We start from the raw sequence: 13631 nt of genomic DNA, 5'->3' as shown, positions 1-13631 counted from the left end.
TAGATTTTAACCATTTGATTTTGTTTGGGCTGGGCGTTCCCATATTATTACTTAATGACCTTCCCAGCTGCTCCTGTCCATTTTCTGTCACCAGCAACCATCTGGACACTTATTAGCACCTCAATGCATCCACGCTGCTTTCCTCCCAAACTTGAATAAAATTAAGCCTGGCTGCAGACTGCCAATATCTTTTTTTTCTCTCCCATTCACACCCTTTTTGAAATGAAATTGGTAGAAGGCCAGCATTTTCTTTTTATAATAATAATACAAATAATAATAATAATAATACCATGTAAAAAAGAAATATAGGCTGAGGATACTCGTGAGTTTTGTCTATAATTTCATTTAGTTTATTAGGCAAAATATACGATCTGGACAAATTCCTTCAACGCTTCCTATTTACAAATTTAAATCACTTGGTATTTACATTAAAGAAAGGACACCAAAAACACAAGATAGAGACAAAAATAATAATAATAATAATAATTATAAAGTAAAAAGCCTACCAAAATGTCCCAGCCTGCCTCGGCAGAGTGGTGAGAGAGTAACATTATAGGCGCGATTATAGGCTACACAACAATAGAGGAAGTAATCCATCCATCCACAGGATATTACCAAATTACGCCATTTGTTCTGTACCGACTGAATGCTACGCTGCATTATTATTTCTCAGTGTCCTTTTTAGGGAGTGTAAAGTCTTTTACAGTCTTTTTTTTCTATTCATCCTTTCTTTTTTTTCAAGCACGAAAAAATGTCTTGATCAAGCCGAGGAGAGAGCAGTGAGTACTCGTTGCGTGGCGTCTTGTGGACTCCTGGCGCTGGAAGGCAGAGAGGATCTGGATAAGAATAATACAGAAAGGTAGATAAATACCCCGCCGTGTTTGGACAGCGGGTTTCAATATGCATCTCAATTGTCTGGCTGAACAGCTTTGATTTGAAACAGACTGCAGTACCCCTCTCCAATCCCCCACTTACTTTCTCTGATAATAATAATAACAACAATAATGATAATTATTATTATCATAATCATAATTATCATAATAATGATATATCGAAAAATTATTTTAAGACTAAAAAAAGTATGTTTGTATCTGTGGAAAAATCCTCTTTATGTAACCATTTTCAACATTTATTATCTTATATATATACATAATGTATGCTTGTTATTTTTATATGACTGTTGCACACAAATGGGGTATTTTGTATTGGGCCTACTTGAGAACGAGGTAAACTTTTTTCCCCTTTCTGTAAGAGCGATCCCTAGGGCTCTGGGACTCCCAGGGGTCTTTAGGGAAAGCACACAGCCCAGACAGAGCCCGTTTTACTCGGTGACTTGATAAGTAGCCACACTCTCCCCAGAGGGGAGGAATTAAAGGGGGTGTTGGATGGGAGTCAAGACCCCTGTCACCCGCAAAGCAAACTGTGTTTTATTTATCTTTGTTTATTTTTATTTCGTAATTTTATCATCGTTGTTTTATGTAAAAAAAAAAATAATAATAAAAAAAATCACAGATATAAAAGTTAGGTTTATCCTGGAAATAGTAAAACAATTTGTATCCCCTATAATCGTCTTCTCGAATAATAACTGGAGTTGTAATTTCATAAAAATCATGGGCCTTCCCTAACGTGCATGCTTAATTTTAGTTAGTTTAACGACAGATGCTATATACATTGCTGGATGTATAAATCAGCCATATATTTTAAATGATGCAATAACCACAGCATTCTGAATGTATGCGTTATTTTCCTAAATATAGTTTTAATATAGTTTTAGTTTCCAACAATCAACAAAAGCAAAAAAGTAAAGTCTCACCTGTCATGGATGGGTCGAAAGGAAGACTTCAGAATCTGTGTTGGAGGTGAATCGGACCTTACACCGTTTTCGTGTTCTAAAAAGGAAATAAGGAAAACACGTATCAGTCCTTGAATGCTGGAGAAAGTGCATAGGCCGATATGTTTGTTAACATGTCTGACTAAAAATTAGTCCACTGTTGATGTGTTGATCTAGTATGTGCACATTGTGGATTTAAGTATGTATATGTGGGTGCATGCGTGTGCACAGTGCTTTGTTATTATAATATAGTACACACACACACACACACACACACACGCACACACACACACACACACACATATATATATATATATAGATGGATTAAACAGGCATGAGGTGCACCATTAATGTAAGACATGCTTCTCTTTAGTATAAAATGCATGGCGCTTGAGCAGTGACATGTATGCGCGTGCACGCGTAGAGACTGTTGTCCTACCTATGTGCTTCGGACTGTGGGTCTCTGGTGGGGCCTTGCTGTCATTGCTGAGTGCTGCCGCGGCTGCTAATGGCGACACCACCACTGACGTCGGCTGCTGCTGCTGCTGGGCCTGCAAGTGGTGGTGGTGGTGCTGGTTTACTCCCAGAAACGACCTTACGTTTAGGAGGGAGTTCTGACCCAGGAAAGCCCCGTTTGTCCAGTTGTGGAACTTTCCAATCTGGCAAGTGTACAGTCCATGACTGGGGAGGAAGGCCGGGTGGGTCTGGATCTGGTGGTGGGGCGCTGATGAGAGAGTGGTGGCCCCTGGGCCACAAGGGGACGTGGGTTTCTGGGAAGAACTATCGGGACTTGTCGCGGTCTCCGCTAAAGACCATATTTTCGGCTTATTGTTAGACGGGAGAGGAAAGCTCCCGGGTCTATCCGGGGACAAGACTCTTGTGGTGTTGTTGTTGTTGCCGTCCGAGTTCTCCTTACTCCCTGGGTGAATTGAAATTGTGCTCTTAGATTTGTCAAAGGCCTCGTGGGCCTGTAGAGCGAAGGCCCGTCTTTTCTCCAAGCTGTCCAACTCTCCACCCGCACCGACACTGCCCCTGTGGTCCCTGCTCCCCTCCGTCGATCTGTCATCATCGTCCTCGTTGCTCTGATCCCCGTCGTTGTCGTCTATTTTGTCTATATCTATGCTCTCCAAATCAATCTCCTCCTCGTCTTCGTTTTTCTCCCCCTCGTCTCCACTGCCGAACAAGTTACCGTCCTCCCCGTCCTCTTTGCTCCTGCTTCCCCAGGTCACCTTGTTCTCCTTCTTGAGCCTCCTCCTGGCGTTGGCGAACCACGTGGAGACCTGCGTCAGCGTCATTTTAGTTATGATGGCCAGCATGATCTTCTCCCCCTTGGTTGGGTATGGGTTCTTCCTGTGCTCGTTGAGCCAGGCTTTCAGGGTGCTGGTGCTCTCCCGGGTGGCGTTCTTGGGTCTGGCCGGGTCCCCGTACTGAAACTGGCCGTAAGGATAGAAGGCCGGGGATGTGTGGGCTGCAAAGCTGGCAGGATGGACGCCAGGACTGTCCTTCAGCTCGTACTGGGATCCCTTGAAAATGAAGAAAAACGGTGGGATTTTTAAAATGTATAAGTTTGATACACTGAATTTTTTATTTTTTTATTTAATATACAAAAATAAGCTACGTACAACGTAGCTTAAATGCACGTTGGCCATTGTTTGTATCTGCAACTCAAACAAGTGAGAATGCCCTCTATTAAAAAAAAAGTTCCACCTGACTTGAGATTTCCACAAATAAGTTTCTCAACTTGCAAAATACCACATGCTAGGCCTGCGTCACCTGCGCGTGCACAAAGGCTCACTCCAACGCAAGGACCTTTTATTATTAAACATGTTGCGTGTACATGTCCGTCTAAAAACGGAATAAATGAAGTCAACAGGGCGAGAGAAAAATCCGTCGCATCATTGTGAACACTCAGATGGCATTCAGACTGCCAGCTTTCATGTTTACCTGCCAAACTCTCCTCCACACTGCTCAAGTATATGTCAAAGCACTTTTAAGGCCTAAGTGAAGTTTCCCCAGCGTGCCACACTTACTCTGGCTGGGCTATATTTGCTTTGGGCACAAAACTCGAACATATTGATCAGTTCATGCTGAAGTTTTGGGGATAATTGCTCTTGTTTTGAAGCTTTAGCTCAAAGCTGCCTATGGACCTGACGCACACATTTGCCAACACATTGACACACTGCACGTTAGTTATTATCACCAGGTGGAGGCTACTTTAGGCCAACAGATGTCTGACAATTCCTCATCTAGACACAATAAAAATCCATGTGGCATTCAACCATGACAGGAGCATATATTGTCACAAAACAAAGCCGAAACGGTGAAATGTTGTTACATGTTGATAGCCTATACACGTTCAAATGTGGAATTTATTTGTAATGATCTGATAGCAATTAATCTGTCCGCGGCAAGAAACGAGTAGAAACTTTTTCTTTACTTTTACTTACATGCTTAAACGCAGATCTATTTAGCAATTTGTTTTCTTCTTCCTTGAAATGTAATTAAACTTAACATTTGATGGTTTTAGAAATATGAGCTAAAACCCGTGGTTGGTGTAAATTGCATCTTTTGGTGACATATTTGACTGTATGGGCAAATAAATCATTTCGAATAAGAGTTTTTGTTTCTTCTTTTTTGTTTTTAGCCACAGCTCAAACTTTGCGCATTTGAAACTCGGCCAAATGTGGCAATGATCAGTGAAAACTTGAGCAAATATTGACTAATATTAAGACATTTATATTTAAAAAAAATCAGACATACTAGAATGCTTTTCTGAATTCGTTGTGTTTACATTACCCCCAGCCTATCTCGGTTGCTTTTTTTTGTCAGAGAGCGGTGAGAACTCCAAGCATAAACAATAGCCTGTGCAACACCAAACGCAAAAAAACCAACATTAATTCTTACCATTTGTGAGAAAAGAGCCAAGTCCGCGCTGGTGTAAGGTAAGAAAGCGCTGTAGTTGTGTGCGTACGGGTTGGCGTACATGCCCAACACCGAGGTGACCGCCGCTGCGGTGGCGGACGGGCTTCCTCCGATTTCAGTGCTCCCTGCCCGTGACGAAGGCGTAAGCATTCCCGGTCTCTCGCTCCCGTACACCGCTTGGGAGGCACTTAAGTACTGCGGGTAGCCTAGCTGCGGGAAAGACATCTCCACCGCCGAATTACCGCACGGTTGTATCGTCCGACAAAACTGTGCGTAAAAAAGTGTGCGAGAGAAAAAAAGAAAAAAAGAACCCGGAGGAGTGAAGGGAAAGTGTTTTAGCCAAAGTCACAGCTACTACAGACATACAGCGGGATGCAGTCAAAACAACCCGCTCTTAAATCTCGGCTTCCTCTCTTTTCTCGCGCAAAGTCCGCTGGATGTGATCTGATCAACAATTGCGCTCCGACTGACGCGCCTGGCCCTGAGGTCTCCAGGCTGATCTCTCAGATACAATTTGAAGTTGATGCTTTGATTGGCATCCCCTACTTGAGCCTGCAAGCTCCTCCTCATTTGGAGCAATGTGGATAATGTGAATATAGAGTGAGCACATTGGCTGGGGCCTCGCCTCGCTCCCCCCCCCCCCTCTCTCCCTCTCTCTCTCTCTCACTCTCTCTGACTCTCTCTCTCCCCCCCTCTCTCTCTCTCTCCCTCTCTCCCCCCTCTCTCTCTCTCTCTCTCTCTCTCTCTCTCTCTCTCTCTCCCTCTCTTTCTCCCTCTCTCTCTCTCTCTCTCTCTCTCTCTCTCTCTCTCTCTCTCTCTCTCTCTCTCTCTCTCTCTCCGTGTTTGGACTTATTGTATGTTAAATGTTCAAGCATTAGAGTCCATTCACCGAAGGCTTTGATTGTTGTATGACAACCTGTCTACACGATTTTACAGCTGTCCGACACAGGGGGAAGTAAAACCGTCAGAAGAAAAAACTTACTTTGAATAGATTTAAATTGTAATTAACGAGGGAAAATGCCTCTCCGCAGAGGAATTAGTATTTGGTATCACGGGCTGCTGGTGCGTTTATTTAATTCATAGTGTCTCATTTAATGTGTCTTCCTCCAAGTTGGATTTATCCTTTGGAGTGTTCATTATCTAATGTTTTCAAAACACACAAAATTGTTAAATCGACCTAACAGTTTAATTGTGTTTGTTGGTATAGGGCATTGTAAAATGCATGCCTTAATAAAATTACCAAATTAAAAAATAAATAAATTAAGTATTATATAAGTATTATATTTCGGCTTGCGATGTGAGTTTGACTTTTAAATAGCTCATTTCCAGACGCTTTTCCTGCAAAAGGCAAAGCTGTTCAAGAAAACCATATGATTTATTAATTATGTATGTTTTTATTGACTTCTGTTTTGGTTTCCTTTGATTTCTTCATAAAGGTTTAATCAGCCAAACTCTCTCTCTGTTTTTCTCACCCTCTTGCCATCTGCACGCGCGCGCGCGTGTGTGTGTGTGTGTGTGTGTGTGTGTGTGTGTGGACTTAAACCAGATTGTTGTTGTCCTTTGTAACAACATAGCCACTTCACGTTTCTGTTTTGAGTGAAAAGGAGTGAGGAATAGCCAGGGACAACTCAAACACCGAGGCACCAGGCTGTAAAGTATGCGGGTCTCTGGCGCGCCACAGGATATTATCCATGTACATTTTGAGTCCCTAATTTAATTTAGCGGCTTGCCTTCAACATATGAATCCCAAAAAAGTGAAAAAAAGAGTCATGACAGTTTAGAAACCTGTTTACTGTGGCTTCTGTATTCCTAAAAAGCACAAATTCAAAATTGTATATTGTCTTTTATTTTATAAAATAAGCTATCAAAAAATATAATTCCGAACGAGTGGAATTGAAAAAAATATATATTTTGGTCACCGCCTCTTGAACCGCTTATCCGTTTTTCAGCTCAGAAAAAAAAAAGAAAAGGCTCGGACTCTAACCTCTACTTTCCTTTGCTGTCCACTCCTGACACAGCCATGTGGCTCACGAGAGGGGGCTGTTCATGTTTTAACAGTTCTATTTTGATTTGATTCTTATGTCACCCACCTCCCGAGTCAACGGGAGGTATTCTGTAGATCTAGATTTAATACCTTAACGACTGAAGCCCAAGAAGTCAGTAGATTTTGATCTGCACCAGATGGCTCCGAGTGGATATTGCCGAGCGTCGAGGATCTGTTAAAAATATCTGAGGGGCACTGATGGTAATCTGGGTAACACATCAGAAAGGAAGGGGAGGAATGGCAATTGTGATAACCTGCTGGAAATGTGTGCAGGGGGCTAAATATGATGGTTGTGGTGGAGGGGGGGCTGGGAGTATGGAGACCGAAAATCTCTCTAAATAAAGACATTTTAGAAATAGGAGGAAAAAAAACCGGAATAGACTTAATTATTATATTGGTAATTAAAATTGTAGTAATAATTTAATTATCTGATTTCTACAACACACTGGATAAAGTTTTATTTTTCTCCGAAGAAAATGTTTGAAAAATAGAAATTTGACTCCTGGTAAACAATGGCACGTGTTAAGGGCAATAAACCATCACTGTTAACTGATTTATTGGGTCTTGTTAAACTCTCATTACCACCACAACCTCCTCAGCTTCGACAGAGAGAGGGAGCGAGAGAGAGAGGGAGCGAGAGAGAGAGAGAGAGAGAGAGAGAGAGAGAGAGAGAGAGAGAACTTTGTTCCGGATCCTCCCGCCGTACATCCCACAACACGTTCACTCCGAATGTATTTCCTCGAAACAGACGGGCTTTCCGTGGCTTTATGACGCGCAACAGCGTGCGCGCACACACGTGCACACGCACACGTACACACCAACACAACTTATCCATTTTTGAATTTTCACTCCCTTTGAAAAAAGAAAGAAAGAAAATCCTCCGGCTGCTCATATTAGAGAGTTTTATCATGTAAATCTACAGGAGGCTCTTCATAAGCTGCTATGCCTAATGGACACATTCTAATAAGTCACTCAGGTGGTGGATACCTTCTTCTTTTTTTAACAGCCTGTGTTCCACATTTTACATTTCCCGTCACCTATTACATCTTACGTTTTTATATTCTTGATGCCTCTGCAAAAATAAATAAATAATGTGTTAATATTGTGTATGTTACTGATGTGTATGATGTAAAATGTAAAATGGCTTGTAAGCTCAGCTTCATCCATCCAAACTGTCACCCACAAAACCTACAAGAAAGAAATCAGACAAGCTCCTCTCTCTCTGATATATAGTTTGAACATCCGATGCTAATGACCAGAAATAGTATATGAGGATAGACACCTTGCTTATTACTCATGTCTAAGCTCTAATACAATTGGGTATACCCGTGCATGTCATTCAATACATTCTCCAGGTTATCACACACTTCTTCAGGTGTTTCATTCAGGGAAAAAAAAAAGAAAAGTGATAGCCCATACCAACGAGGAAAGTGAACATTTATGATTTTTGTAAAAGTTTTTTTCAAGTTTCTTTTTTCTCAAGAATATGCATCTGGAATATGTAACCAAACGCAAATGTCCTGTTTTGCAGCATAAGCCATAACTTTAATCTTATTATATCTCTTTTTCTAAAATCTATATTTTCTTAACTTTCTATCAAAATATCACCCACAAAATGTAATTTACAAAAGCCTGTTATACTTTGACAAGTGTGTTTATAGCATTTATGTTTTTTATAAAAACAAAGAAGTTAGCATGGGTTCCATGTCAATGTTGTCTTATAATTTAGCCTTATTCAGTTTAATTGGAATGTATATATGCTTGAACCCAGGTTTCTTGAAACTAGGCCAACACATAGACGTGAATTATCCAATAGAAGTCAAAGAGAGTGAACCTGTTTTACAATAACAGCAGTTATGTTGACAGTTGGCTACCACCGCAGAGGTCAAGGGTGTCTCTGTGAACTAATAACTGTGGTGAAAGATACTCCTTTCCTGCCTCTGGGAGTGCCAAAGTTGAGGAAAGGTTAAGAATCTGCAGAATGTCCCATTTGTGCTTTTCTTGCAGATTATCAAATTAAGTGTTGAAACCAAAACTCCCTTTCCCCCTGAAGAAAGAAGATTAGATGGATATCAATGATATCAATGGACCATCACAATTGTTAGACCTCTTCCCTTTAACATTGCACTGAAACATGTACGCTCACGCATGAGTCCAAACCTACTCCCTCAACTGCGTCAGAGCAACTCAACTATTTAGCTGTGGGTTAGAGTCAGAGGACCACTGGTGTTACTGTGAGACATTTGATACACAGACAACTGCACCACACCTATAGGTAAGGAAACTAGGAATTTCCTGGATAATAAAAGAGGTCTATTCTGGGTCTTAGAAGGTCAAGACGTTATGCATTTGACAGCTAAACACTTGGAGGGGTGGTGTTCCCCAGTATTGAAGTGACAAAGAGCTTCTGAGCTCAAATTGTTGCCAAAATAAAAGGTGCTTTGCAGCAGTTGGATGGGCAGTACGGCTTCTCCAATACGTTTAGTCCTGCAACAGGTACTTGGAAATAAATAATTTGACCTAAAATTATACTATTATACTATTTATAACATTACCAAGTCTGCTTAGGCCCATAGAGGAGGTTTGTCTCTGTGTTCCTGACTCAGTGTTTGATGCCCAAAACATAACTGAACTTTTGCAATTTTACCAATTTATCTAAATTTTTCTGTTCATAAGTGAACACGTCCTGTCTTGTGCTTCACTATTGTCTTTTTAATTATCAAACCAAGACGTCAGTCTTTCCCTGACATAAGCCAAGTGCCTTGATTGCCAAAAGATAACTATAAAAAAAGATGAATTATGCGTTAGTGTTTTTATGAGAACCACTTGTGGAAAAAAATAAAATGTTTTGCAGATACATGCAACATTTAATCACGTGGCAGATACATTTATTAACATGTCCTCATTATGTTGATAAAACAGCATAACATGGGATGCATTGCATTTTGCTCTAATGTATTTTCTGTTGCAAATTAGAAGTGGATAAATGGAGAAAGAGTTGAAAAAGGTCCAAGTTGGTTCATTTAAGGTAACTCCCACTCAGCAGAGTACATTGTCCTGCTCTGTAATTCAATAATGATGGACTACTGCAGCAAGGACACTACAACCACCACTGTAGCTGAATGCATAATGCACACTTAAAAACATGAGCAAACACTAAGCACTGAGGGTGTTACCTCATCATGATTTAGTATCCCCGTGATTAAGACGCTCATCCAAATAAGTACCGCTTACTGCAAAGTTTTATGACAGTATTTCATTATTGTTGAGTTAAGTTTCTTTTAACTCATTCTGGCTTCCTGCTGCATACCATACAAAAGACAACAGTCAAGGATCTGACTTATTTCCACCCCAAGGGCATTCTCAGGGGTGGCTAATGAACGGGTGGACCCAGATTTTGATGTGGTTAGGGGCCAAGGGGAGAGAAATGTGAGAAGGGGTGTTAATTGTTTTGGCTCTTTGCTGGGGAAACATATCAACATTAGATCTAATGGAGGTTAAAGACTCTCATTGCCATAGGGGCTGGAGCTAATGAATAGCTATAACTAGCCAAGGAGAGGGAGAGAGAGAGAGAGAGGGGTGAAAAAGAGGATGCCACATTTACTGGCCTTTAAAAGGTTTTAACTGCATCCAGAGTGTTTCATTGCAGCATTGACCTAAGAGGATTAACATTAAAGACTCATGAAAGTCTTTTTATATGAAATTTATTTTTTTTAAATGGGACTTCTACAATTGCAAGCACAGCTACTTGCAACTACAGTGAGTGACCTCAAGGACAACTTCAAGAGAAGAGAATATTCCCCAATCCCCTTATTTTAAGTAACATTGCCATTTTAATTTACCTTCATTAAATACAGACACTTTATACTTTAAAACCTGTTGCATACAGATTCACAAATTCTGCACATTTCATCTAAGACTGCAGAAGATATTTAACCATTTTGGCAACTCACAAACTAATTCCATTACTTGGTATACTTAACTTCTCCGTGAATAATCTACTGAATTCTCGTGAGCCAACAGGCTGCAAGCCACAGACTGCTGCTCTATACTGTATATGCACATCTCCACAATTCAGTTGCAGATGTATGCAAAGTACAGTAAACGTGTGAGATGTACAAAAAGACTTTGGACAAAGAAAACAGCATTATCAAAGTATCCTTTTTGTCCCACGTATAATTTTATGGTAAATCTGAATGAGGGAGACTCAAACATTGTTAGAAATATTCATAAGAGTTAGTCTCTCAATGCAGATGTTTATTTGCTGCCTCAGAAACAGTGAAAAAAAATGGGAGCATGCAAATCTGCTTTCAGATGATACAATTCCCACGTTTATTTATCAACAGAGTTAATTGAATTTTAAGGAAAGGCCTTCTTGGGGAAAAAGATTTTTCTACACTGAAGTATTCTTTTGAAATAACAACCTTTGATATTGGTGTAAAGGATAGATTTAAAGATAAAATGATCAACAGAAAGCGTGACAAATGGAATTTTAATGAGGCTGTTCCTTTCATCTGTTATCATGTTGTGCTGCGTCTTGCTTTGGTGTGTCTTTGTACTTACTATTCAGAGTAGTTGAAACCTGCTGTTTTTACTGGACATGCCTGGTCCTCTCACTCTTAACACCGCTATCACCTTGATCACTGATCAGATTGACTCTGTGTCAGTTGCTTTGGGGTTGAACTTCCTGGAGTGTTTAATTGGTTCTAAACACTCAAGCCTAAAAAAAACCATTAAAGAAAACATTCGAGAGATATTAGAATAATATAAAGTAGGAAGGTTTGGATAAGATGCTTTTTCCTTTGAGTTCTTTTATGAAAAATATACAACATGTGAATATTTGGCGTTATTTCAGTGGACAACTAACTTTCATCTGATCTATTTTATGTCACAGGATATTGTTCTTGACAGCTGTGGGACCAGAAACTACTGTTTAGATTGAAATTATTGATGTCATCATGGCTCCTGAGTAGGGTAACCATTGGTCCCACCCTCTAGCCTTTGGTGTTATGGGGTCACAGATGAAAACAGCAGTCTGTCAAATTCACTTATGCAGTAATGAGTTATAGACACAATGATCTGGGAAGGGGAGGGGGTTGTTAGAGGGCAAGCACAACCCCAAAAAAAATCTGGGTTCCAAAAGGGTTTACAGGCTATTGATGTATTAGATTAGCTCTTTGTGACACAGATTAGATCTTCCCGTTGCAGCTGAGCAGGGACAAACATCATGAAATCTACTTTTTCTCTGTTTGGACAACCATGACGAGCCTCGATGTGAGCGAATTAGGTTGCCCGAGAGTATACAACCTTAGACCTCAAGACATTGTTTTAGCTTGGATGCTATTGTTCCTCTGGAGGAAAAACAGGAACCATATTGATCGAACAATTTATTGTCTACAGTTTGTATTGGTTCCTTTTATTTGTTGCGATGTGCCAATCATTTTGATGGGTCATTCAGAGCAAAGCATCTATTAGCTGGATGACAGATTTATCATCCTGCAGTCACATTGCTTAGATGTCCAAAAGTAGATGTGTACTTAGTACCAAACGGCTTTATTTAGTGTGTGTTTAGCTTTCGTAGAGCCCCATAAAAGTGACATGACGAACAGCATGTTTTTCTGTCTCCAGTTTTGATTAGTTTGTTAGGTGGCACCTGCTCTTGTTGACGATGTCAATAAAGGTAATTCAAAACAAAGCCAGATCCTGAAAAGTGTCATGGTTCATATCATGCTTACAATATTATTGTACATGGAAATCAGCAGCAACAATTGATATTACACTTTGCATAGAGGCACTTTTTTTTTGCAATGGCTGAAATTTCGGGAACTTAAGACACATTCCAGGGACCTCCAACCAACACATTTCATCATTAAAGTAGTCTGTGTTAGTTTGGTTTCCCAACCTTAATATCTTTTAAAACTCTAATCCATAATATACTTGAAGTTCTAAACCTAGAGTATGTAATGCTGTTTAATCTCATTGTTGATAGTGTTTAGATTCACCAACAACCCCGTTAGAATGATAATGACATAATATGTATGAGGCAAAATTGATATGAATGAAACTCACTTAAAGATGTGACTTATTTTGTTTGGTATAGTTTATCTTCCTCTTACTGTATCAACCTAAACCAAGTAAGCTATTTCATATTCAGTTGGGAAAATGCATCAAAACTCTCCAAAATTTTAGTGGGAGTAGACAATTTGTTTTGCTTTCATGTAGAATAGATGAAATGTGGAATCTGATGTGAAGTGTGTTGGGCAGTCAAATTAGAGCTGGGCAATCGGGAGAAAATCAAATATCACTGTATGCCTTGATATCGCAACACTTCTGACTATTGGTGTTCTTTATAAAATATGAACACAATGAGTTTTGTTCTAATAAATTATCATCAGTATTGTGAATATAATGACTAAGTGAGTAAAGACAAATAATAGAACTGCTGGAACATTTGATTAAGTTCAGCAAATTATATCACTTTACTGTAATGCAGTCTTATAAACCAGGAAGTCAGCACTTATGCCATATTGCAATATTACAATAACAACATAATATTGATATTGCTCAGCCCTATCCCAAATATTACCTTTTATTATTCATTTTTATTTTATTTCTGTGAGATACCATGATTGCACGCTATCTGATTGGATGATCTTACAAGTATAAAAAAATGGCTGTATACTACATGCACTGTGGACAAGTTTACCTCCACAAGGGCAAATCAAATCACCCTAAAGGAACAAGGGTGTACTCTTCTATTTCAAGTGCAGTGATGGTGTTACTCGGAGTGGGTGGCAGGTTGCAACATGGCTTTTTACATCACGCCCATTTTGA

At 39.9% G+C, this 13631-nt stretch overlaps 1 protein-coding gene across 1 annotated transcript; it reads right to left on the bottom strand.

Annotated features, from left to right (window-relative positions):
* Nucleotides 1–339: 339 nt before the first annotated feature.
* Nucleotides 340–5207, bottom strand: irx1a (iroquois homeobox 1a). The gene is made up of 4 exons (XM_068736364.1): nt 4736–5207; nt 2271–3354; nt 1814–1889; nt 340–836 (listed from the first exon to the last, which is right to left on the bottom strand). The coding sequence occupies exons 1-4, from the start codon at nt 4976–4978 to the stop codon at nt 761–763; spliced, it is 1479 nt and encodes a 492-aa protein (XP_068592465.1). The 5' UTR covers nt 4979–5207; the 3' UTR covers nt 340–760.
* Between the last annotated feature and the right edge of the window lie 8424 nt (nt 5208–13631).

The sequence above is a fragment of the Cebidichthys violaceus genome, unplaced genomic scaffold, assembly GCF_023349555.1.
Source record: "Cebidichthys violaceus isolate CVI_PGR_0920_01 unplaced genomic scaffold, fCebVio1.0.p SCAF_7, whole genome shotgun sequence".
In the NCBI taxonomy this organism is placed as follows: Eukaryota; Metazoa; Chordata; class Actinopteri; order Perciformes; family Stichaeidae; genus Cebidichthys; species Cebidichthys violaceus.
The sequence above is the reverse complement of the archived record's forward strand: the minus strand, read 5'-3'. Positions and strand labels throughout refer to the sequence as shown.